General features: G+C 42.6%; 2 protein-coding genes across 7 annotated transcripts; both read right to left on the bottom strand.

The window, feature by feature from the left end:
- Positions 1-805: 805 nt before the first annotated feature.
- Positions 806-26,908, bottom strand: LOC308457434 (pentraxin fusion protein-like). Of its 6 annotated transcripts, none has more exons than XM_080971255.1 (10): positions 26,457-26,582; positions 21,725-22,005; positions 21,029-21,079; positions 19,553-19,838; positions 17,505-17,659; positions 10,398-10,502; positions 9,277-9,362; positions 6,997-7,131; positions 5,059-5,164; positions 806-1,029 (listed from the first exon to the last, which is right to left on the bottom strand). In XM_080971255.1, the coding sequence occupies exons 2-10, from the start codon at positions 21,783-21,785 to the stop codon at positions 941-943; spliced, it is 1,074 nt and encodes a 357-aa protein (XP_080827381.1). In that variant the 5' UTR covers positions 21,786-22,005; positions 26,457-26,582; the 3' UTR covers positions 806-940. The 6 variants fall into 6 exon arrangements, with proteins under 6 accessions (XP_080827381.1, XP_080827382.1, XP_080827379.1 ...); XM_080971256.1 differs by lacking the exon at positions 806-1,029 and adding an exon at positions 1,245-1,355; XM_080971253.1 differs by lacking the exons at positions 806-1,029; positions 5,059-5,164; positions 6,997-7,131; ... (1 more) ...; positions 10,398-10,502; positions 26,457-26,582 and adding exons at positions 15,092-15,950; positions 16,118-16,165; positions 26,816-26,908.
- Positions 25,993-27,451, bottom strand: LOC308457447 (histone H3.2). The gene has a single exon (XM_080971292.1). The coding sequence runs from the start codon at positions 27,332-27,334 to the stop codon at positions 26,924-26,926; it is 411 nt and encodes a 136-aa protein (XP_080827418.1). The 5' UTR covers positions 27,335-27,451; the 3' UTR covers positions 25,993-26,923.
- Between the last annotated feature and the right edge of the window lie 50 nt (positions 27,452-27,501).

The following is a 27,501-nucleotide window of genomic DNA, read 5'->3' on the forward strand; positions in this document are numbered from 1 at the left end:
GTTTTATTGAAGCAACCAGGCATTGTGTATGGGCAAATTGCACACAAAAATATGCACAGTAGGTTAAATTTGAAGGAAAATGTTGATCAATTGTCTTGAGTACTTTTTAAAAAACCACAGAAACTGATGTGAGGGACTAAACTGGACTGGGAAAATAGACTGGAATAAATGCAAAAATGAAAGAAACTGAAATTGACATATGTGTCCCTCTCTACCTGATAGGCAAGCACAATGTGCTGTTTTTCTCTTCATGGACTTTTCTGTTTACTGTACAAGCGCTGTTTACTGTACAATGTTGGCAGCATATGCCTTGTGGGTTTCCTACAACTCATCTGCTAGCACCACTCAAACTCTTTCCAATTATAAAGACAGGTTTTTCTCGCTCTCTGTGGGACAAAGATAAAGGCCCCATGGAAACATGCCATTTTCTTGGCAGGTTTTATTTCCTTCCATCTGCTGCTCTTTGCCCCCAAAGGTACTGAGAGAACACAGTACCACATGGTGTAGTGGTTTGTGTCAGGCTAAGACCTGAGAGACTGGAGCTCTGGCATGAGGTTTACTAGGTGACCTTTGGCCAGGCACTGCTTCTGAGTCTGACCAACCTCACAGGGTTGTTGTCTTGGGTTCAACCCCCAAGAGGTTCTTGGGTTCAACCCCCATGATTGTTTGCTGTCTAAATTATTTCTGCTGGGTACACCACCACTTTGTAAAAGTAAGGGTTATGACTGTTTAAATAAATAAAATAGGTAAGAAAAATCAAGGAATACGTTTCCCCGTCTTGTAACAGATGACACACCCAGCCACATTGAGTTGCAAGTTCTACTGTTTATTTGGGATTTCAGCCTATAGATGAGTAGCAGGTGAGTTTAGCAGTCATGGAAGGAGTTGACATCCCTCTGGGTGCAGGTTCTTCTAGACAGCCAGCCAGGGTTCCTCCTTGTTAGCACTCACGAACGATAATTTGTGGTGTCTTTCTACAAATGTAGGGGTTCTTGGTTTCACAATTTCTGCTGTCCCATGCAATGTAATCTATGCGGAAAGAAAATTAAGGCAGCTGAGATACCAGGGTGATTTGTGGGTTCCAGGATCTGTGCTCTCCTTGGGATGCAACCTCCCAGGGTTGTTTATTTTATGCATTACATGTTTATAGCTACCCATCCACAAACATTCCTTGGACAACATACTGCAAAATATTAAATATGCAATATAGGTTATTAAAACTAATAATTAAAATATTAATTATTAGCCAGCCAGGGTTCCTCCTTGTTAGCACTCACGAACGATAATTTGTGGTGTCGATCTACAAAGGTAGGGGCTCTTGGTTTCACAATTTCTGCTGTTCCATGCAATGTAATCTATGCGGAAAGAAAAATAAGGCAGCCGAGATACCAGGGTGATTTGTGGGTTGCAGGATGTATGCTCTCCTTGGGATGCAACCTCCCAGGGTTGTTTATTTTATGAATTACATGTTTATAGCTATCCGTCCACAAACATTCCCTGGACAACATACTGCAAAACAATATTAAACATGCAATATAGGTTATTAAAACTAATAATTAAAATATTAACTGTCTTCTGTCTTATTAGAAAAGTGTTGTTCACTCCACGGCCTTTTAAGGCTCGTTCACACATTCATGTGGGATGACCACAGCCTTAAATATTTATTTTCTTTTGAAATAATATATACTGTATATTCCACCTCTGTATGAATTATCCAGGTTCACTTACAATGCATATGAAACAACACACGCAATGAACAAAAACATATAAGGGTTTTCTGTCTAATAAAATAAAGTCAAGAGAGGTAACGGTATGAAATTCACTTGGGAGCAATCCTCCTCAAAGCTTGCCAAGGGGGAAACTGTCTTCAGTGCCCATCTGAAGCAATAGAACATTACTATGCAGGTCTTTTTTCTTATATGGAAAATGCATATGTATGAAACAGCTGTCACAGATCAAAACCATGGTCAGAATTGCTGTATCCATCACCAGAAACACAATGTTTGACCTAGATAGATAGATAGATAGATAGATAATACTTTATTCGGCTATAAGCCCACAAGGTAAAACAAATCAATAGATAAAAATCAATAGATAAAATCAATAGCATTTTACAATCTAAAATATCAACTAAAATATTTCAACACATAATCTCTAAATGTACCGTGTTATGGCCTTGAAGATAAAGATGGTGCATAGAGTTTACTGAATTTTTAATAGTCATGCAGCATTCCATGAAGTCTTTTATATGACAGAACTGAGATCAGGAATCTAGCAACCTGTAAAGTTCTATAAGAGTCAATGTCCTGGAGTAGATAAGCTAGATAGATGTAATTCAGGTGGTTTAGCAGCAATTTCCAGAATGATTGAACTCAGGATCCTTGATCGGGGAACATTGTATAAGGGGCAATTAAACAAGATATGATAAAGGGATTCTATCGATTTGTTGTCACATGCGCACAAAACAGAGATTTTACCGTTAGAAAATCTATTGCTCAGCACATTTGAGGGGAACACATTAAATCTGGCTCTAACAAATGCGAATCTATGCGACGCAGCCGATAAAGTAGACAGATATCGAGGTATCTGGGACATAGATGTAATGCCCTGATATATCGGGGAACATGTACCTCCACCTGTGGTAAGATTTTGTTGTAAATCTACCTCCTCCAGTCTTTGTTTGATGACCTTTTTAGCTGTAATTAGATCTAAATTAAGTATATCGGAAGGAGAGATTCCATAAGACAACAGTTTGGAATGGATTTTTGTTGCCCATGGGCTGGTGAATTCATCTCTCCAAAGGCACTGAATAAGATGGTAGTTTGGCAATTTATGCCAAAGGGACAGCCAATAATTAAAGGCATGTCTCCACATCAGAATCTCAAGGGAGGGGGTCTTAAGTTCTAAGCGAATGGCAGAGTTGCTTACACAGGAGGGTAGTTTCAAAAGGCGTCTTAGAAAAAGATTTTGCAATGTCACCAGAGGCAAGAGGTTTACAAAGGCGCCCCATAAAGGGACCGCATAGGCCATAGTTGCAACCACTTTTGCACTATAAACTTTTAAGGCGGATGGAACATGCATAGCCCCCTCAGTAAAGAAGAAGCGTAGTAGAGCGTAGATAAGGGCTTTCACCTTGTTTTGTAAATATGTGATATGCGCTTTCCATCCCACACAATGTTTGACCTAGAGGAAGTTCACCAATTCGGGTCCTGAGATTTCAAATGCTAAGCATGAGTGGCTGACTCAGCCCCTTTTTTTCATCTTCACTGAGGGCTCCTCCAGAATGGGGGTTTTGCATGGTTGTGTTCTGCAACATATCACTGATGCATGAGCAGTGCATTTATAGTGGACCATCCATGCATCATTCTGCTTTATTACCGTATTTTTCACTCTATAACACGCCCCCGACCATAACACGCACGTAGTTTTTAGAGGAGGAAAATCCGTAGGCATGCCATCCATAGGCATTCCCTCCATAACACGCACAGAAATTTCCCCTTACTTTCTAGGAGGAAAAAGGTGAGTGTTATCGTGCAAAAAATACGGTAGTTGTTCTGCAATGCCCCCCTGGTGTTGTTGCATCATTGCCATTTGGAGGGGCCACTCTTGCACCACAGGGCAACAAAGGCAAGACAACAATAACCTGGGACATTTGAAGTATACAAAGCTACAGGATTTCAGCAGGAAGCTGCAGGACATGCGCTGATTGCAAACCAAGCAGGATATCTGCCCCAAAACATTTCAGGCACAAAGAGTACTGAAAGCAGGTTTTCGTCAGACTGCCCTGTGCCATCACAAGCAGAAATAACCATGAATGTACTGTCTAGAAAGGCTGTCTGGAAAAGTCGTAAGTATTGCCTGAAGCACCACAGAAACCTGCAAAACTGGCTAAACTGCAGGCTGCAGCAAGAATAAGAAACCACAGACAATGGGCTTATGTGCATTTACCTTTTGAGCTGTGCTTTCCAGGCACAACTCTGTGTCCAAGCACTCTTTTCCCTGCCCTGGAGCATACCCCACAAAAACCCGCTCTTTAAAGCTGAAGCACACCAAATGGCAATGGGATTTTCTGCGGAGTGCTGTTTGCTCCAATTCAGCAGTTCAGACACAGAGCTTAAAATGCAGCCCTGTGTCTGGGAAGCGCAGAGGAAAGGTAAGTATGGATCAGCCCAATGTCCGCTCTTCAGCACTACTTCTAAGTTTCGAGAAGAGTTATTAACTGTTTACAGTTTTGCAAGCACATGATTACATCCTTAGGAGAAAGGCTAAAAGCAAAGCTGCAGATGTGATATGCAAAATGCAATCCTCTGTGCAACTGAGAATTTTGGGTTTTGATTTAAACTTTTGCATTTTGAGAATTGCCAAATTTCTAGCCTCCTTGGCTGAAGGTGAATGCACAGACATACACAAGTGGCAGCACGGGATATTTAAGGTGACGCAGTGGCAGCATATTAAAAATGTGATTATGACTACCTGTGCTAGCCACCTGGTTGATGTATATGCCACCTTTCCTGGCAGGCAAAAGTCTTTAAGCCCATCAGGATTACCACTGGTTTGAGCTACAAAGCTGGCAGATTTGGGAAGTCAGGCCTCTACTGAACAGTTGCTAAGTGGAGTGGTGGTGGTGTCCTTTATGTCATTTAGAAATCCTAGGAAGCATCTCCAAGCAATTTCACAGTACAATTGCTGTACAGAACAGCAGGTGGTGAACAGCTACCTCACTTGCTGAAAGCATTTTCTCTGGAATCCTCTTCCCCCTTTGCTCTTGCTTTAACAACCTAGCAAGCACATGCCTGGAACCCTGGCTGGGGTGAATGTGGCAGAGGGAAGAGGCTGCAACAGAAGAGGAGTGTCTAGGTGTGCCAGCCACTTTTTTGCTACAAACTGCATCCTTCCCGCCTCTGACCCAAGCAGTGCTTTGCAGCTGTTTAGAGGAAACACCCATAAATCTCAGCTCTCAAAGTGTTAGAGCTGGAAGGTAAACAAAAGCAGCCATATTTTGCTCTTCTCCTTCCTGAATCCCTGTGTCCCCATCTGCCAAAGCACCTGCACACTTACTTGTGCCGTGGAGCAATAGCGCACAGTATTCATTCTTTCTCTGTGTGTCATCCAGCCATGCATATAAGTTAAACCTGGTGGAATCAGTCCAACACCATACGTTATCCTGCAGGTGGAAGGCAAGAAATGTGGTTACTAGGGGAATCAACCATGTGGAATACTTTGGAGAATGCTCGTGGAATGGCTCAGAAACTTACCAAGGTTGCAGTCCTAGACCAGTCTGCCTGGGAATAAAATTGTGGTTGGGAATCTGTACACCCCAAATATGTTTTTGGACTACATTCCCACCATCTCTGGCTACTAGCCATGCTTTCAGAAGCTTAGGAGTTGTAGTTCAGCAGCATTTGGGAGGTCAAAGATTTCCCACACCTGTGGTATGACTTCGTTGAGTTTACGGCTAAGTAGGAGATCCGCAATATGATATGCCTTGGCTGGGAGCCAATAAGCAACTTGGTCTTTTTCTTCAGATTCTGGGTAGTTTTGATGCAGGACATTGCATTCCCATCCTATCAGCTGATGGGCAGTAGGACTGCACCATGCTCAAGGTTTTCAAACACCACCACCTTCAAATCTCTGCATTTCTGCTTCAAATCTCTGTGAAGGTTTGATGGAGAAGCACAGATGCAGGATTCAACGGCCCTTTGTAAACATCCCTGTGTGCTGTGTTTACAAAGGGCTCTTCGAAAGTCCCACAGTTTGCTTTGAAGTCCTGCTCACTGGGGTTCCCAGGGGAAGCGTCACCTGACATCACTATGAGGTGAGGTTACAGGCTCCGCTAACCCAGAAATATTACCTCGGGTTAATAACTTTGCTTCAGGATGAGAACAGAAATCGTGCTCCGGCAAGGCAGCAGCAGCGGGAGGCCCCATTAGCTAAAGTGGTGCTTCAGGTTAAGAATGGACCTCCGGAACTAATTAAGCATTTAACCCGAGGTACCACTGTACTGTTGGACTCCAACACTCATCATCCCGAGCACTGGACATGCTGGCTGGGGTTAATGGCTGCCATGGACTGGTTGGATGCAGAGGAGGAATAAGGGGAACCAGCTGCAGAACCTCCAAGGGAAGAAGGCTCATAGACAGGGTGGTGGGACAATGATGAGTGGTCAGAGTGAGGAGGAGGAGGACGTGTCAGAAGCTGAAGAGGTAACAGGGTTTAGTGATCAGGGAGAGTTTGTGGCAGAGAGAAGTCCAGAAGCTGCAGCAAAAACAGAAGCAGGAGAGGAGTGAGGCCAAGAGGCAGAGATGAGTCAGGCTGGTGAAGAAGCATGGGTGTCTCCCATGTCTGCAAAGGCAGACACCCAGCCACAGTCTCAGATTGCTTGGGGAAAACCTAGGAGAGGAGGAGGGTTGGGCAGCTGTGGGAAGCCTCCATTCTTCGCAACTGCCTCATAACAACAAGTTGTACCGAATAAGAGTTGTAGTGCTCATTAGGCCTGGCACTCCTGAGCAGATCCCACTTCTTCAAATAAAGAGTTAAGTTCACTTAGTCTGTGTGATTTATTGCTGGCTCGCTCCCAACAACGGGTGTCAAAGCCCAGCAACACCCGGAAGGCCACAGATTCCCCTTCCCTGGGTTAGATGGCGACTGGCTGGCTCAACATTAGAACCCGGGCCTTCCTGCACCCAGTTTGACACTCTCACTTCCACATTACAGCTAGTCCAATACAGTATGTGTTTCTCCCCAACCTTGAGAGAGAAAGTTCTTACAGATAAGGAATTACTGGAGAAGGCTTTCTAGGTCAGAGAGTGGCATTTCCTGACAGATTGTGTGTGGCTACAGTTGACATTTGGCATCATGGAGATCTCCAGTGCATCAGTTCCACTTTTGAATTACGTGATCTTGTTTTTGATTTCCAAAATCCAGAGAGAAATTCAGAAGAGAAGAGTGTTGGAAACATCCCAAGACGTTAAGCACCAGGGAGCTTGCTGCACTCACCTTTTGAGGATCGTGGAGACCTATCCAAACATCTTTGTTGTCACTGAAGCCGGCAACAAATTTCGCAATTGCACAGACTTCTTCCTTGCTATGGAAAGAGACTAGGTCGGCACGATGTTCCTTTTGGCATTTCTCCTACACAAGGACACAAAGAATGCCATTCACTCTATGGGTTGCACCAGCTTCTAGACACAGTCCCCAGCTGCTAGCTTTGACTTTCTTTTTTAATCAAATCATCCTCTACCAAAACTGAACAAAGGTTTGCTTGCTGCAACAGCTAGAGCTCAGCTATCAACAGAGTCAGGTTTAGCTTCTTTTTTCTTTCTTTCTTTTTATCAATTAAGTTGCCCCCGGTTGCAGTTTAGCCTTTGCAGGATAAGCCTTCCAGCCCTATGCAAACACTAGTGCCAAGTGCTCATAATTTAACACCAGTTTTGCCCTTGTTCCATTTTTCATCTTTTTTTTACATTAAAACAATAATGCAGAAGAATGAAAGAGAAACAGATAAATGCTACGAAGGCTGAAAAGTCATGATTTTGTGCCTGGCAAAAACTTTCCTTTTTTTATATATATAATATTTATTATTTTTCCAAAAACTTAAACACAAAAAAAGACAATACAATACAACACATCAAATTAATAAAACAAAAAAAAAATCAATTTCAAAACAATTTCATTATCCCATCTTTCATTCACTTATTTCCACGACCTCCTCACACCTCCCTCTTTGTATTCCACTTCTATTAATTATTTCAGCAATTCCTTTCCATCTTCCTCTGTTTTCTATCCTATATTTATCTTAACTCATTCTAACCTTATTTTTCCTTTAATGCTCTGTTAACCTATCTGTACTTAATTCCTTATAACATTTCTACTAAAGTCATATAACTTCATTCCAACATTTTTCTAACACTCATTAATTTTACAATATTTCTGTAAATAGTCTTTAAATTTTTTCCAATCTTCTTCCAGCGACTCTTCTCCCTGGTCTCGGATTCTGCCAGTCATTTCCGCCAGTTCCATATAGTCCATCAACTTCATCTGCCATTCTTCCCGGGTGGGTAAATCTTGTGTCTTCCAATACTTCGCGATGAGTATTCTTGCTGCTGTTGTTGCATACATAAAAAAAGTTCTATCCTTCTTTGGCACCGATTGGCCGACCATGCCCAGGAGAAAGGCCTCTGGTTTCTTCAGGAAGGTATATTTAAATACCTTTTTCATTTCATTATAAATCATCTCCCAGAATGTCTTAATCCTTGGGCATGTCCACCAAAGGTGAAAGAATGTGCCTTCAGTCTCGTTACATTTCCAACATTTATTTTCGGGCAAATGGTAAATTTTTGCAAGCTTGACTAGTGTCATGTACCACCTATAAATCATTTTCATTAAGTTTTCTCTTAGGGCATTACATGCCATAAATTTCATACCTGTGGTCCATAACTGTTCCCAGTCAGCCATCATTATGTTATGTCCAACATCTTGTGCCCATTTAATCATAGCTGATTTCACCGTTTCATCCTGAGTGTTCCATTTCAACAGCAAGTTATACATTTTTGACAAATTCTTAATTTTTGTATCTAGCAATTCTGTTTCCAATTTTTATTTTTCCACCTGGAAACCAACTTTTTTGTCCAAATTGTATGCCTCCATTATTTGATAATAATGGAGCCAATCTCGCACTTTATTTTTCAATTTTTCAAAGCTCTGCAATTTTATTCTGTCTCCATCTTGATCCAGAATTTCCCAATATTTCGGCCATTTGGCCTCCATATTGAGTTTTTTCTGTGCCTTCGCTTCCATTGGTGACAGCCATCTTGGGGTTTTCTTTTCTAACAAATCCTTATATCTTATCCAGACATTAAACAATGCTTTTCTAACAATATGATTTTTAAACGCTTTATGTACTTTTACCTTATCGTACCACAAGTATGCATGCCAACCGAATGCATTATTAAAACCTTCTAAATCCAACACGTCAGTATTTTCAAGAAGCAGCCATTCTCTCAGCCAGCAAAAAGCAGCTGATTCATAATAGAGTTTAAGGTCTGGCAGGGCAAATCCACCTCTTTCTTTAGCATCAGTTAATATCTTAAATTTTATTCGAGGCTTCTTGCCCTGCCAAACAAATCTAGAAATATCTTTCTGCCACTTCTTGAAACAATCCATCTTGTCCAAAATTTGTAATGTTTGAAACAAAAACAGCATCTCTATTTTCACAGAGAGGAAAGGGATGTTGACTCCTCATATGCACAGCTAATACAATGATAAACCATCTCTTACCCTAGCCTGTGCAAAGGTCACAGGTTCCTCAAAGTAGCCATAACAGTTTCCTTCACGCTTCAACCAGTTCTCTGGGCAAGTGAATCCTGCAAGGAGCGGCAGAGTTATTAGATAATATTGCAGTGTCCATTGACCACAAACAATAAAAATCTGATTGACTGGCTAAGAGAGACTCCTAGAGCTGTAGCGCAGGTTATTATTCTCTTACTGTGGGAATAGGCTTGAACACACATGCACTCCTCTCTCCTTTTATCGCATTACTATATAAAAAAAATGTTTTCCAAAGGAGAGGGGGAGATTTAGTCACACTCAGGAACATGACTCAATATTTTCCCATTTTAATGGTGTGTTAGAGGACCAGGATGGCTTAGGATGTTTCGGATCCACATTGCTTACCAGAATGCCCCCTTCCCAGCCCTTCTGAAGCCGTAGAGCCAGTGCCAGTAAGGCCAGCGCTTTGAAAGAGCCAGTGGCAGAGAGAGTAAGGGAGGTTTTGGCATCAGATCTACCACTCTGATGTTAGAGCTCTGTTTCACATTTCAGAAGGGAAGATCCCATCTATCCTTTCCCCTTGGGACACCTTCCCAGTGGCCATTTAGGCAGGAATGGCTGGTTGGTCCTTTGCCCCCATCAAGAGCTCATGGCTGAGGTTTCCTGTGATGCCCTGGAAGGCTCCCTTCCTTCCCTCCACCCCCAACTGCTTTTGGAAGTAAAATACACTTCAGCTAGTCAGGGGAGAGCAGAGAAACACTCTGCGGTAGTTCAGATTTGGAGAGATGCCGAGAGTGCTGTGAATTGGTACATACCTGTGGGCTGATGAGCCTCTGAAAGAGAGCCAATTTGGTACAGTGGTTAGAGTATCAGAGTAGGACCTGGCAGACCAGAGTTCAAAACCCCACTCAGCATGAAGCTGACTGGGTGACCTTGGGCCAGACACTGCGTCTCAGCCTTACCTCCCTCACAGGATTAAATGAGGAGAACCACGTATGCCACGTTGAGCTCCTTGGAGAAACAGGTGGGTGTAAATGCAATAAATAAATAAATGGAATCTTGCTGTTGGTGGAATCACTGAAAAGGAGAGAAGAAAAGGGGGAAATTGATGCCCAAGCTCAGAAACATACCTTCTTGGAAAGTTCGCGTTGGCAGAGGAGTCATAAGCAACAGGCAGAGATAAAATGCCACAGATATGGAGGTTCTTCTTAAAAGCATGGTGTCCTCCTCAATGGCTTTGTAAAGAAAATTCAGAAGAGAAATCGTTGGGAAAACACTCTCCTCTTCAATGCATCTGGAGAATTTTGAAGAGGTTAATATACCTTTCTGAATACTGATATCCTCCAATTAGGATTCTTCCAAACTAAGGACACAAGATACTGATTTGATTTTCTCAGAGAACAAATATTTCTCCTTGTCAGTAACAAAATAATGAATGGAGGAAGGAAACTGAAATGAAGGAAAAGTTCAGCAAACATGCATGGACTATGTGCTTAAATTTAAAAACAAACAGGTAAATTGGAAACAGTTCTCTGACTCTCCCAGTCATATCAATACAGATATTGCATCACACCACATTGATCAGCAAGGTGAAATCACATGAAAATTTCAGGACAGACACAAAATATTTGGGAACTCAAATAGCTAGGGATCTGTCTGAAACTTTTCCACTACATTGTTCTCCCTGTGCCATAAGCCTGTAAATACGGAGTTGCATCAGCCATGTTATATCCACAGAGATATACTGTTCTTGATGCCAGGATTTTCAACCAATGGTATGATTATTTATCATTGGCCTTTTCCCTGCTTTTAATATCATATTTACCTAAGCCTCCTTCCAAAGAACCAGCAATTAACTTTGCACAAAGCACCCATTTAGCTCAGACACTGATCGTCATACATTTGGAATTAGTCATCATCTTTACACCGATGTTGTTCAGTTGTTGTTTGTTTGTTTGTTTGTTTGTTTGTTTGTTTGTTTGTTTCCCATAAGTGAGTTATATTCTGCTTTTCTATCATGCATTTCCCAAGTGCAATCATATCTGGAAAGGTATGCATTAAATTCACCAGATTAAACTGAAGTAATAAGGGACATTATTATAAACAATATTCTAAAGACACAATCTTTCCCCCTCAAAAAGGTACACACTATCTCGCCAGAGTGGTGCATGCTCTAGTTATCTCTCGCTTGGACTACTGCAATGCACTCTATGTGGGGCTACCTTTGAAGGTGACACGGAAACTAAAACTAATCCAGAATGTGGCAGCTAGACTGGTGACTGGGAGCGGCCGCTAACACCATCTTGAAAGACCTACATTGGCTCCCAGTACATTTCCGAGCAAAGTTCAAAGTGTTGGTGCTGACCTTTAAAGCCCTAAACGGCCTCAGTCCAATATATCTGAAGGAGCATCTCCACCCCAATCGTTCTGCCCGGAAACTGAGGTCCAGCGCCAAGGGCCTTCTGGCGGTTCCCTCGCTGCAAGAAGCCAAGTCACAGGGAACCAGGCAGAGGGCCTTCTCGGTTGTGGCGCCCGCCCTGTGGAATGCCCTCCCACCAGATGTCAAAGAGAAAAACAACTACCAGACTTTTAGAAGACATCTGAACGCAGCCCTGTTTAGGGAAGCTTTTAATGTTTAACAGACTATTGTGTTTTAATATTTTGTTGGAAGAGTGGCTGGGGAAACCCAGCCAGATAGGCGGGGTATACATTTATTATTATTATTATTATTATTATTGTTATTGTTATTGTTATTATTGTTATTACTACTACTACTACGGACCCTAGATCCATAGATAGTTTCCTGCACGCAGCAGCACTGAGGGAATTTGTGCTTGCATCCAGAGGTACCACTGTATTTCTGCGTCTTGCTGGCTCAAAATCGTTATCGTGGTCAGAGACGTAGGAAGGTCAGGTGGTACCCAGTGCAGAAAATTTATTGTCACCCACACACACACTGATTTTTTTTATTTTTTTATTTTTGCCTGCAAAAATGGTTTTACGTTATTTCATATTTTCTTACAAAGGAATGTGGATTCTGAGCCTCTGATAACAAGTAGACGACTGTGGGCAGATACTGTGGATTGTCTTTTGGCTTGTGTTATTTTATTTATGTTTATTGCCTATTTATTTAATAAAATTTATTTTTAAAAACCTGTAAAGTGGTTTACCAAAACAAAAAACAAAAAAAAACACCACAGCAGTAAAATCAAGAAAAATTAACAATCCTACTTTAAAACATACAAAAGCTAAAATATTAAGATTAAAATTACTTCAACTTCCTAAGCATCTAGGTATGCTTGCCTAAAGAAGAATGCTTTTAGCAGGTGCCTGAAAAGAGTCTAGCAAAGGCATGTGCTTTGTTGAAATTTCAGCCTTCACGACATAGGAAAACGGCCAAATAAACAGCTATTTTCATGGAGGAGGGTCAAGATATTAACTGATATGCATGAAATTTCTTATGTAGCTATATCATCCCTAGTGTAGTAAGATAAGACCTTTGGAGCAGGCATTTTTTTTAAAAAGGTTTTTTTTAATGAACCTCCCTAGTAGGGCAGTAATTGTTCCTTGATAATTTGTCACCCCCCTCCATGATGGCACCTGGGGTGGCCCCCTGCCCCCCTTTCCTACGCCCCTGATCGTGGTGTGATTTCAAAAGTGCTTTTGTACAGTATATTGAAAAATTGCACAGCGCTAAAACAGACCATAAAATTTGTTATATTACCATGCAAAAATGACAAAAAATTAGTTGGGGGGCCGCGAGGGATGGGGCCACGGACCCCCTAATTGGGAACCAGTGTTCTAGATGTTTTGGACTACAATTCCCAGTGCATTTCCCCTTATTTTCCTTATTGCAAAAATTCTGATGTGCCAGGGAGGAGGAGCAGGGTTATTTTTTGTTCAAGGGTTCCAAGTCAGTGTTAATTACAAAACCTGAATTCACCTGTATGTGATTGAAACCCACCTGAAAACAGGAAAGGCCTGAAGGGTTCTTTGTATAGCCATGTGCCAAGGATATGGCTTTTGCATGTTTCCTTGAGCACAACTTGTAACAGTGAAGAAGAAGCTGTAGTTTACAAATAAAGGAAGGAACAAAGCTTTCTGCAAAAAGAACTTGGAAGACCTCATGGGTAGGAAAACAATGGTGGAGATCTTAATAAATCAAAAGCCGCCATCTTGGAACTACATTAATACCTGCCATTAAGGGGCTAGGAAGCTGCTTCTCATCCACAAAGCAGTATAAACAGGACTGTTTATAGAACAGTGTATAGGATGGAAATGCTGTACTTTCCTCCCTTCCAAGCTGGTTTTATCTACTTATTATGGCAAATATACACAGACTGTAAAAACAAACAGGGAAGGAACTAGAAGAGGAAAGTTATGGGGGCAGGAAAGGCTAAGTATTCCCTTTCTCTTGCCATTTCTCTGCTGCAAATTGTACGGCCTGTTCTAGCACTTTGCAAGTATAGTGGTACCCCGGGTTACATATGCTTCAGGTTACAGACTCCACTAACCCAGAAATATTACCTCAGGTTAAGAACTTTGCTTCAGGATGAGAACAGAAATCACGCTCCGGCGGCGCAGCAGCAGCAGGAGGCCCTATTAGCTAAAGCGGTGCTTCAGGTTAAGAACAGTTTCAGGTTAAGATGACCTCCGGAACGAATTAAGTACTTAACCTGAGGTATCACTGTAGTAACTGAGCTATCCAGCCCCATATTTCTAAAAAGCAGTTAGGGGACAGTCTTCTATATAAAGGTTGTTTTTCTATATAGGTGACTGTGTATATAAGTTAATCAGACAAAGTGGGTGTGTGCTTACTTGATACACATTTGAAAACCTTCCCCTTGATTAGGTTATCCCTGTCTTTTCCTCCCTGCACATGCCCCAGGTGAACGAAGAAGGATGTGGTGATTGCAGTCTTGGTCTATGGCCAAGTGTAGATTGAATCCCCATTGCCAGAACCACCTACATCTCTTTTGAAATGGACATACTGTGAGGTAATGCAGAATCAATCTGCAACGAGCTTTTATTTTCAGAATGAAACCAGTTTCTGTATAAGTGCTTTTGAGGAGCAAAAAAGGGGGGGGGCACTAGACCTAGACTGAGTGTGGGCTACGTAGAAAACACAAATATGAAGTCTCCATTGATTCTAGAATAAAATGTGTGTACATTGTCTTGGTCAGATTCTTGAATCCCCACTCAAAACATTTTCAACTGAACTGGATAAACAATAACCCATCTCCCATAGGTTCCCAGATGGATTTTATTGGAGTGCAAAGATACTATTCATCCTATTTCTAATTTCATCAGCACTCTTCACAACTTTGTCCTGAATGACATGATGTTTGCTCATATAATTATTCCACAGAGCTTATTTTTTGGAATTTTGTTTAACTTTAGCCTGCAGTGGGCTTAGAGACTGTAGCCTGCACAGCAGCAATGCTCTTTGTCACTCTTTCATCTCCCTTTGTTGCATCCCTAAGTACTTCAAGTTTAGATTGTCTGATCCTTGGTGCTAGGAACAGCTTTGCTTCTCATTTGTATGTTTCTGGTTTTTGTGACTCAGACTATCCAGTACACTGAGGCCAGCAACAGTGCACATACTTTAATAATGGTCACAAAAATGAAAATAGCACAGCTCGCTGCATCTCAAATATCTCCTGGAGCACCCTTATTAAAGCCACAAGGTCTTTATAGACGTTTTAAGAATCCACACCTTCCTTTCGCAAACGCGCAATAAGTTTCTAGCCCCTAGTACAGTTATAGATATGTCTTTCTTATATACACAACAGCTTGCCATGAGTAAATAAATCTTGTTTTCAAATTTGATTATTCATAGGGCTGTTTTATTTAAAATTTATGATTTACTTCAACAATTTTCAGTACGAAAGAATTTTCATACGGCAGTCAACAATCCTACAATGTGAATAATTACAGGCAATGTGAATAATGACACCAGCTGCACTTCCACATCTCAGGTGGTGCTTTCCCTCCTTCCCTTTTCGTCTATTCTTTTGCAAAGGAGGAAGACAAAAGATCTCCTGCATATCTTAATAATGCCCATATCCTCCTTGGGTGTTAGTCCTTAGGTAATACCAGCACATTCCCCGTAATCTTGTACGATAACATTTTCCAGTCAAAGATGTTTCCTCTAGGAAACTGGTGGACCTGGAACACATCTTGAATGTCTTGAGATTTCAGTACATAATCCCACATGTAGAGATCCGTTATTTCCCCCACAAAATGCCGTTCCTGCTGTTCGGATGGATTTTGTGCACTCTGATCCCATCCAAGCATTGCAGTGCCCCCCGACTGAACAATATGCCCTACGTTGTGCACTTTTCGGACGCTCCTTTTCCCATTCATCCAAAAGGCGGTGAGGCCAAACTCAGCTTCCCAGGTGACACACATATGACTTCCCAAAGTGCTGAGATCGGGGAGGGCAAACATCACACTCTGACCCCCCATGTGTAAGCCAAAGCAGCCCTTTGCCTCACGCAAGATCCTCAGTTCGTCCTTTTGAGAGCGGTAGGAGAAGAGAATGACTTTGCGATTGCTCAGATCCTCTACTGAGACTCTCATGCAGAGTGTGAATTCCATGACATTCAGAGGCTGCAGTGGAGATATGACAACATAACTCTCCTTCGATTCATTAAGGAAACTCAGAACTCTGCCCTGCAGACCTAGAAGGGGAAACATCATTAGCACTTCTACAGGAAATCACTGTTCAGCAAAGCAGTGGGGAACATGTGGAGCTCCATATGCTTCTGAACTACAACTCCCATCATCCTTGGTCATGGCTGGCTGGAGCCGATGGGAGTCATAGTCCAACACACAACTGAGCACTTACCTAAATCAGTTTCGCTGTCTCTCACAGGGCTCCGTCCACCATCATGAACTGCAAAAGAAATGACACGTCTGAGCTTCTGACACTGGTGAGAAAAATATTCACGTTACTCACAAGTGTTATGTAACCAAACTTTCACCTTTGGTGGAAATGAAATAAGGCAAATGGTTATTACAGTCCTTCATGAAATATTGGGCTGCTAGGTTTCATTGGACCTCCTCATGTAAAATATTATGTAAAAGACCATATAAGAGTATGCGATCAAAACCAAGTGTTATATATATTATAACTCTAGCTAAAATACTATATGCAAAAGCCTGGATAATTAATCAGAAACATAATAACAGAGACTTAGCAAGAAAGATATCAGAACAGCTAAATGCTGTAAAATTAACAGCTGAGAGAGAGAGGTTCAGAGAAGTTATTAGTGTCATTAGTGGGCGGAACCTGGCAACACAATACATAAAGGGTGAGTTGCAAATTTTAAGGCAGGGAATTGATTACATAGCTCTATGAAGTTCTGAAACATATTATGTCAGGGAAAATATAAGAGCAGGTTTCAGTAAAATGAAGATTATGTCTGACAGGAGCTGAAAGTATATATGCTTTTTATTATCTGTCTGTCTATGATAGTAAACTTCTATAATATTCTTGATGTTTAAATTTTGTATGGGTTGTATGAACTTAATAAATTATTTGCTTTTTTAAAAAGCAACAACCCAAATGTATGTGACGAAACTGTGGGTTGTCATACATCAGGAACGGAAAGAGAGAGGTGAAGTTCCAGCAGAAGAGTAGATGTGGAGGCAGGAGAAGCTTCTCCTCCCCATCGACAGACATACTGTTCTCCAGTAGCAGCCAGTGGGGCTGTGTTGCTCTCCTGGGGTTGTGTCCAACAAAGTCCTAGTCAGAGTAGACCCTTTGAAATTAAGAAACCTAAGTTAGTCCTGTCTATTGACTTCAACGGTGAATAGGACTAACATAGACTAGAATATTACCCAGCTGTCTTTTCCCTGCCTGTTACCAAGAGGGGAGGCAAGGCAGCAGGAACGTCATGTGCTGCGGGTACAAAATACATGCAGCAGCTAGGGCGTTGGATTGGTTCCATTGCTCCTCTCACACCATGCCAAACTCCCACTGCCTTGCCCACCCCCCAGAAGTTGTAGTGACACACAATGTTGGGAAGATGGAAGAGCAATGCAGCCCCATTGGCAGCTACTGACATTATCTATTCATGGGTCAGCTCTAGAAAAGGCAGGAAGGCCCTCTCTCACCTGAGTTGTGATAATAGGGGTTTTCTAACAATCAGTGATTTGGTTCTCCCGCATCGCATGAACAACATGTTCCTTTGCTGTGCACATCAAATCCACAACAGAGGCCATCTACTCACCCACATGGAGCCATGGGTGTGCGAGAACTTGCACTTCACAGAGTGAGAGGAACTCGTATCTCCCCGGGATTGTAATGGTCACATACTGGCCCTGCATCCCTGCACAGGTGAAGGACATGGTTTCCCCACGCCCCATGCTGTTGATTGTAGCACACCTGCAAAGCAACTAGAGCATTACTCAGCAGCATGACCTCAGAGCACAGTGGAGATATGGCACATGGAAATATGGGAACCCCACCAATATTTAGGCCAAAAGGATCAATGATATCAGCAAGAGACACAGAACATTTTGCTCAATCATTTCTTTGCAGTTAAACGTCCTAAGAGGAGCCTTGCTGGACCAGATCAAAGGGCTATCTACTCCAGCATCCTGTTCTCACAATGGCCAACCAGTTGCCTGTGGAAAGCCACAATACAAGCAGAACATGAGTGTAGCAGCACTCCCCTGACCATACTCCCCAACATACTGTCTCTGATGCTGGTTGCAATATACAGCCTTCATTGCTAGTAGCAATTGATGGCCATATCCTCCATTAATTGATTGAATCCCCTTTCAAAGTCATCTGCGACAGTGGTCATCACTACATATTGTGATCGAGATGCCATAGCTCAACTATGCAGAAGTGTAGACAATTCTACAGCACGTTCTGCGGCAATGTGGTTCCTCCCAGCTGTCATTGGACTGTAACTTCTATAGTCTTGATTGCCAATGATGCTTGCCAGGGCTAATGGGAGTTGGAGTCCGTACTATCTGGAGGGGACCATATTGGATGCCCTTGCTCTTGAATACTTACTCTGTTAATACAACAGGTCTATCTTACTCTGTATGTCATTCATACACATATTATTCATACACACCAAGAAACCATATTCAACACTTGCCTATAGCTGCATTATGCAGGGAGAGACTAGCAGTGATGAGGAAGCTGATGCTTGGGGATGTTTGGATTCCTAGAATCATAGCTGGAAGGGACCTCAAGTCAACCCCCTGCAATGCAGGAATATCAACTCAAGCATCCCTGACAGATGGCCATCCACCTTTGCTTAAAAACCTCCAAGGAAGGAGAGTCCACAAGCTCTTAGTTTGTGCACCATCTAGATGATGTGTTCACCATTACTAGACTTCTCACCGAAAACCCCCTAGGAAGCTTCCATGCAATGACAGCATCCTCCAGAATATCTTTTGGAAACTACCAATTTCATGGATTACAGTCAACAGGATCAGTCCTCATGATGAGTGAGGCTGAACAATTAATTTTATTACTGATCATATGTCTGTCCTGCTTTCCAGCCACAGTCGGCTCTCAAAGTGGCTTACAATTAAAATCTTTACTAAGGTATGATATAATTTGGGATATTGTGTATGTATGGGACACAATTTGTCTTCTTTGGATCCTGGCAGTTGGCAACATAGTCCAAGCTTCCAGGCTCGTCCCTCCAAAGGGAGAGAAGAGGAGATACAGATGGACTACAAGAGTGGCTGATGCAATAGATGTTAAAACCAAGAAGCAGCCTCTCCGTTTATTTAACTGAGAGGGTTAGGATGTTCATGTTTTAGTAGTACATTTTTTTCAGATTGAGCCCTGCCAACATCATCAGTGAGGAATCAATGGTCTTATACTGCAGATTCCAAATCCCCCAAGTCCTCTGGAAACCAACACGACTAACTGACTTCCAGATCTGTCTATTTTTTTAGTTATGTATAATTAACAAACCTGCTAGCGAAAACTACAGCAGATTCACTCTCGGAACATTGCAAACAGCTTGAAAGTCTTTGTTTTTTGATAAGGTGATTGCACATCAGGTGGTATATAAATTGTGCTAAATGCGTAAAAACAAACAATAAATAGTAAGCTCCAGTGAAATCTATGGGACTTACTCACAACAAAAATATTTTTAGGATTGGGTCTAAGGTTCCAATCCTAAGAAAAGTTTATTGAAAGTAGGTTGCACTGAACCCTACAGGACTCACTTCCAAGTAAGATCATATGGCATGTCATCTTTATTGGTTTTCCATCACCATACATTTGTTAACAGCAGAGAAATACCTGGGATTCATCGTGCCTCCCTTCTGTGGTGAATCTCCAATGAGAATCTCAGCTCCTTTTATCCTTGACTCACAACAGTCTCCTCTGTTTGTGATCACCACAGCAGATACCTGAAATGCTGAATTCAAATCTACCATCCACCAGGGCTCAAAATCCTTCCTCGTCAGGGTGCAGTCTCCATTAGCATAACTGTTGGCCAGTGAACCATCTATGGCCTTCTTTGACTTCCCCTTTTCTTCATATGTGCTGGACTGGGACGACATTTTTCCCACTGCAATGTTAGGATCTGGAGGGGATATGGAGAAAAAAAAGAACCTCTATTTACTGCCAAAACAAAAGCAGAAACACAGATAGCACATGGATATTGAACTGAAGTCAGATCATATAATGGTCCACTTAAAATCCCATTCAGTCTTTGTGACAGTGGCTAACTGGATGCTCTGTGGCAGTTCAGAAAAAAGGGTGAGATGGCAATATCCACACTCTCTCTTGTCCCCAGAATGTGGTACTTAGAAGCATAGAATTGCAGAGCTGGAAGGGACCCCGGAGTCATCTAGTCCAACCCCCTGCAATGCAGGATTCTTTCACCCAACATGGGGTTCCAACCCATGAGATCATGAGTCTTACGCAATTCCAACTTAAAGGATTTATTATCTCTGAATATATTATCTCTCAATATAGAAGATACAAATCTAGCTGTCAATGCTCATAGCCACTTACTTATCTTTGATGCAAGTTGTCTAATCTATCAGTTTATACTAGTGTGCTAGTGGCGTTTCACATGTTAACCATATACAACTGTGTGAAGAGATATTTTGCTGCCTCTCTCACGCACTTGAATCTGATTTTGGTTTTGATGAATGACTCTGAAGGTCTATTCACACAACCATCTGGGTGCACAGTGAACTCAGGAGGAGTCTGTACATCAGACATAGAATCACAGAATTGTCGAGTTTACACAGTAGTAGCCTGCAGTCCAAAAGAGGCTTATTGCATGCACAACCACACACAGCAGTTTACTTTCAGCAGACATCAGGAAGTACTGTTTTCCTAGCATTTCCCAAAATCAGGCATCTGCACTTGACTGCAGCCGCCACCCATGCAAATAGTCATGCAAGACTCCTGGTTTTATAATTTGAGAGTGAATCATTTCCCTCTATTCCTTCTCTTATATTTTGTAGCCAGCAAAAGACACATCTTAATTCAGCCTCTGGGGAGCAGACAAGATCAGATAGTTCTGTCCCCCACCCTCTTGCCCTGTAGTAATCGTTGTGCCTTTTGTGGTTTAAAGCGATGCTTTAATGCCATTTTGTTGAATGAATGTATATCCCACATCAGGACCTTGTGGCGAAGGGCAGGCAACAAATTCCAACAAACAGCAGCAACAGCAAAAATATTATTATTATTACATATGCCATCTCAGGCAAGTGGGATAAGGAAGGGTTTAGGTTGAAATAAGACACACTCAGGATTTACCTCCAACTGGGATTATTGAAGCATCTGCAATGGCAACATTGCCAGCACTGCCTGGAAAAAAGAACAGCAATTACCAATTCAGGTAGGTAGCTGTGTTGGTCTGACACAGTCGAAATAAATAAATAAATTGTCCAGCAGCACCTTAGAGACCAACTAAGTTTGTTCTGGGTATAAGCTTTCGTGTGCATGCACACTTTTCAAATACTTCAGGTATCTGAAGAAGTGTGCATGCTCACGAAAGTCATGAAGCATACTCACATATGTTTACATGTATAGCTGTTCATGTTTAAATAATCATCATTTTTATATCATTACGTTGTCACTTGGGCCCTGGCTGTGATTTTGTCTTTGATCACATATATTTGATCACTTATATTTCATGGATTACAGTCAACAGGATCCTCATGATGAGTGAGGCTGAACAATTTATTTTATTACTGATCATATGTCTATCCTGCTTTCCAGCCACAGTGGGCTCTCAAAGTGGCTTACAATTAAAATCTGTACTAAGGTATGATATAATTAGGGATATTGTGTACATATGGAACACAATTTGTCTTCTTTGGGTCCTGGCAGTACTTTTTAGCCCCAAATATACAAACACAAGTAACCTTGCTGGATCCAGTAAAGTCCACATGTCCCGAACAGTTTAGGGTCAATCTGTCTACCAAAGTACTGAATCAAAACTGTACTTACGTTTGTGTGTTATGAGCCAATGCAAAGCAGCAATAACCAGAAATGCAGAGTTGCGTAACATGTTTGTTATTTTATCCGCTTTTTGGAACACTCTACAGAGTTCTCAGCATCTTTGCTTCAGCATCTGAGACCTTCTCCATTCCTTTCAGATAAACCACTTTGCTCCTTCTGCTCAGGCTGTTCCTCAAAACTTCGAAATCCAATGTACCCACACAAGCCAGGCTGTCTTATAGCTGGGAAAGCTTTGAGCAGTAGGGCAGTTCTTGGGCACTGCTTTTTATCTGGCAAGATAAAGATATAATGGGTCCGTGGTGTGACTGACTTAACAGGACCAGCCAGAACATAGAAATAGCAGTCAAATTCCAAAAGATGAAACGTTATTCATACCTTTCATACACAACAGGTATCCATCTTATGCTGTCGGAATATGATGGGGAGTGGGATGGGAGAAAGTTGTGGTGTACACATAAAACTGAAAACTAGATACCGTAACTAACCATTTCTACTCAGAAGTAGTTCAGGGAAGTTTCTAGTGTATTGTGTTGTATTGTGTTTTTACTAATTTTTGTTGGGAGCCACCTAGAGTGGCGGGGGCAATCCAGTCAGGTGGGCAGCATATAAATAAATTATTATTATTATTATTATTATTATTATTATTAGACATACTGAATTCAATTACATTTGTTGTCATGATAAAATAGCATTCTACCAGACAATATCATAAATGTAAGTTGTCAACTTACTTAACCTAATACTGTTTATACCAAAAGATTTCAAAATAGCTGCAATTTTTACTCCCATACAGAAATCATGAAAAGGTTGTCTAGGATCTGGGTAATTCTGCCTGTTAGTTTGTTCCACTTAAATGTTTCAGGCTGTGTACATACAATAACTTTAAAGCACATTCGAAGCACATTTCCCCCTTTTCAAGAATTCTGGACTCTGTAGTTTGTTAAGGGCTGCTGGGAATTGTAACTCTGTGAGGGTTAAACTACAGTGCCCAGAATTCTCTGAGGGAAAGAATGTGATTTGAATGTTCTTTAAAGGTATAGTGCGTACTTAAGATTCAAGGCCTAACGTACAGGTAGACTAGGCAGTTGCCTAGGACAGTGCAGCTAAATGGACATCCTCCATGCCAACTATCTCTGGGCACCTCAGAGTGCTCCATGATACTGTTGGGGTTTTTAGAGGTCATTTCCAATTTGCATGGGTTAGCCCTTGTCCCATTCTGCTTAAGGTGGCAAAATCATGGATTTCCAGTTTGTAGCCCAGTCTATCAATGTAGTCTGCACTGGGAAAATTTGAATTATCTATGAAGGCTTTATGCATAGCCTGGAGGGGCAGAAGCTGGTGGTGCAGAAGGAGACCCTACAGCAAAAAGCTGTAGAAACCACCATCCTTCAGCTCTGGAAGCTTGCAATTTCCCCTACTGAAAGTTCCTAATTCATTACAGTATTTTATAATGTCTGGGGTAACTAGAGCTCTCAAAAATCATTGCACCACAGAAAGGAGATCAAGGGCAGAAACAAACTACATTGGACTACATTTTCAAACATGGGACATATTTTCAAAAGCATGACTACGGGATGGAAAAATTCAGCCAATTTGTGCTAATTTTTTTTTAAAGGTTGGTGACTATGGCTGCTTCTATGGGCTTGTCCAGGTCAAACACCAGCTGATGCCTGGCCTGGTTTTATAGGTTCACCCCACAGCACTGCAAAAAAAGGAAGGAATTTGGGTGTGCAAAATCCCCCCCCCAAATATCTCAGTCTCCCTAGATACTCTTGCCTAAAGGCTGACAGAAGCCTCCAGCCAGCTCCACTAATGAGACAAGGAAGAGACAGGTGTGTGGCTTAGCTCATTGGCAAAGGACAGCCTTTGAAACAGAATCAGGTGCAGGCACCTGTAGGGACATCTTGGTCATTCCTGCACTCTGCTTGTGGCATGTGGTTATCAAGATCAGCAGCAAATCGTATCGTGTAGGCATGGCTTAACAAAGAATGTTTCATTAGTGAGGCAAGGGAAGAGATGGTAGATGGGCTTTCAACTTGGTTGGTTTCCCTCCCCCCCCCCCACTCCACTTCAGCTCCTTTATTTCAGATTGCTGCCCCGTTGCATTCTGAAGTACCAAAGCAGGGCTCAGATGTTCCCTTTGCTCTGTGATCAAAGGAGGCAACACCACATTTATTTAATTTATTGGGCACTAACTGTCTAAGGAGAGCTGAGCTACATCATATGAGCACTAGATGTTAATCACAAAATTCTTTATTTTTATGGATCATTAGGAAAGGTTAACTGATCGGGAAGCATGAATAGAATTTTTTTCAGCTTGCAAGCGACTGGCAGTTTTCCTTAGCCCTCCATTTCTAATCCCAGGTGGCTGTTATCTCTGTTCTGACTCCACACAATGTTCCTAAGCATAAAGTGCCAACATCCAAACACTTGCCTGATGCAGCAGGTGATTCCTGAGTGAAGTATAATATACAGGTGGCACTTCCTAAATGTCTCATAATCTTAAATTGTGCATCAGTTCCCTTTTAATGCTGAAGATATTGGGACGCTCTGAGTGTTTCAAATGTTTACAAATTGTTAGCTTTGATAACAAAATGTGTGTGCTTCTCCAAAGTATCCAGCAAAACGCAAGCCATCCATCATTTGACCTGCGACACAGACTGCCCACCTAGGTTCTAGAGTGCATTTAAGATTATTCCTGACAGCTTGATACTAGCAAGGATGCACTAACAGCTTGGTGACTGTGGGGTGAGGAGAGAAGCATATTGCATCATGACTTTTGCAAGGCTGCTTTGATGTTTTCTGACACATCCCACCAAATGATACCCTCGGCCACTCACCCAGCTAATAAATTTACTTATAAGGGTGTGATAATGCAGGGAAATATATCAAACTTCTGGCCTGGTTAACACACTATTCACACATGCACGCACACACAAACAGGAGTTACAAGGTACAAAAATGAAAAGACATTGAAACAGGCCTTAATTTCAGTTATGGATCGCAGTTTCAGTGTCATGCAGAGGCCTGGAACCTGAAGCTACTAAATGCCTCCAAGGTGTCAACTGTAGGCAACATGGTGCCCTCCTGATGTTGTTGGACTATAACTTCCAGCCGCCCCAGCCAGCATGACCAATGGCCAGGGATGGTGGAAGTTGTAGTTCAGCAACATCTGGAGGGCACCACATTGGCTAGCCCAGTTGTAGAATGCACCCTTTACTTATCAGAACCCGCTTTAGAATTGAGGGCCCCTCCCTGGCAAGATGCCCTCTGGTGGGACCCTCAGTGGTTATCCCCTGGCAGCAGAGCCACAGCAGGCGTGACCATTTTTATTTCCCAGAATGCCTAGGAGTAACACTACTTCCGAAGCACTGCGGGAGAATCAAATAGTGGGTGCTGGCAGCTGCCTATGGCCTGTTCCTTATCACAGGGTAATCACAACATATCCCCCGTATTGCAGCTCCCCAATTGTTTTTATTGTCTTTTGCTGTTATTATTGAACACCACCCTGGGATCCATCTAGATATCCCTAAAACAACTAGCACTTTGGTATCTTTATAGAAAACAAAGCATACTGTGTTTTCTTAATAAATAAATAAATAAGGACATAGTTGCAAAGGTGAAAAGTGTATTTTCATTTATAACGCCGCCATACGAGTACTTCTGGATCTGAACAAAACCCAAAAGAGGGGAAAGTGCCATGTAAGAGAACTGAATGGATTTTTTATTTTATTTTTTGCTGTGAGAACCACAAGAAACCACACACTCATTCATACTCAGAAGGACAACAGCTAGCTTTGAGCTAATCAAGCCGCCAAGTGCAATTCCAGAAATATGCAGTGTCATATACATGCTTATAAATACCAAATTCATTACAGTATTCAAGTGCAAGTCTTCATGTAGCTAAAACAGCAGTGCACGCGCGCGCACACATACATACACACACAGCACCAGTGGGCTCAAGTAAACCTGAACACTTGTAGAAGTACAAAAATTTATAAGAACTAGAAAAGCTCAGTGGGCACAGTGGTTACTGCCAAGGGCAGATGGCCAGCAGGGAAGCCAACTTAAAGCAGGGGGCTTCCTTTTCGCTGCAGCTCCGACTCAGCACAGCCTTCACATCTTCTCTCACCCGCGCCAATATGACTGTGTCTGAGGTTCTTTCCGCATCAGCTGTAAGAGAGCGTTATTTATTCAGAAAGAAAGAGCATTTAGTTTTGTTTGAGGCATTACTAAGCATACAGAAAGCAGCGTACGAAGGTGTTTTTTGTTTTTATTTCGAAGAACTGGAGGAAGCTGCAGCAGTAAAATTAAAGATCAAGCGGAAACACTCTCGGATTCGGACGGAGTAGGAAAGCAATCGGGAGCGGAAAGGGCCTCGCTCAAACTTCCCGCCTTACACGCCTCCTAAAAGATGGTTGGAGCAACCGAAGAGGGCAGAGCGCGGGCTTTTCTGGTTTGAAGCTTAACGTCTCAAGCTTCCCGCCAATCAGACAGGAAGAAACCACCAAGACTTTCCCAGACCTATGGAAGGCTTAAGACGAAACTAAACACTTAAAAACGACCCAAACAGCGAGTTGTAGAGGCGGAGATAAGAAAAACGGGGATCAGTTCCTTGTGCGAAGACATAGGGCAATACCCAATTTAAAGGAATCTTTTCAATATAAAAATGAACTCAGTGGTTTGTCGACGTTATATGAACTATGCGGAGTAAACTTACTATTTTCACGCATGCCTAACGGTACCAAATTAACCAGCGAAGGCTCCGCAGCTCCTTCGACTTAAATGTGCTCCCCTCTCGCATCGCAGTTCAGAGGCAAAACAGCATCTGGGGGCCCCAGGTTCTCCACCCCCGTTTTAAGCTCCTACGCAATTAAAAACCGCAAGTGAAGCACGAGGGCACCTTAAGGTAAGCCCTTCGCTCCTCGACCAGTTAAGAATTGGGTTGTGAAAATGCAAACTAGTTCCTTCCCGTTCCCAAAATGGCGCTTCATAAAGCAGAAACGGGGACACTTATGTATACAGGAAGTGATCTGAAATCCTCGCATGGCAGTGCAGAGGCACTTTGTACTAACTCACAAATTGGGGTAGGGGGAAGGGAATCTCAAGCTCTTCTCGGGATGCGGTGTAGTGGCTCTGAAAAGAGCCTTTGGGTTGTTGGTGAAGCTGGGCGAGGGCGAGGAGCGGCTAAGCCCTCTCTCCGCGGATGCGCCGCGCCAGCTGGATGTCCTTGGGCATGATGGTCACCCTCTTGGCGTGGATGGCGCACAGGTTGGTGTCCTCGAAGAGCCCCACCAGGTACGCCTCGCTCGCCTCCTGCAGCGCCATCACGGCCGAGCTCTGGAAGCGCAGGTCCGTCTTGAAGTCCTGCGCGATCTCGCGCACCAGGCGCTGGAAAGGCAGCTTGCGGATCAGCAGCTCCGTCGACTTCTGGTAGCGGCGGATCTCGCGCAGCGCCACGGTGCCCGGCCGGTAGCGGTGAGGCTTCTTCACGCCGCCCGTGGCCGGCGCGCTCTTGCGAGCCGCTTTGGTGGCCAGCTGCTTGCGAGGCGCCTTGCCGCCCGTCGACTTGCGAGCCGTCTGCTTCGTCCGAGCCATCTTGGCAAATGCAGAAAAGAACTAAAAGCTGAGCGCAGAAGGCAAGATTTATACACTAGTTCTGCCCTCTGATTGGCTACTGCCAGATGAACAGCTCTCGCCATTGGATACATTCTACTTCTGGATTGGTTGGAATTACAAAACCTCAAGCTCATTCGACAGTTTGA

Source organism: Podarcis pityusensis (genome assembly GCF_964106645.2).
Source record: "Podarcis pityusensis genome assembly, chromosome: 10".
Classification (NCBI taxonomy): domain Eukaryota; kingdom Metazoa; phylum Chordata; class Lepidosauria; order Squamata; family Lacertidae; genus Podarcis; species Podarcis pityusensis.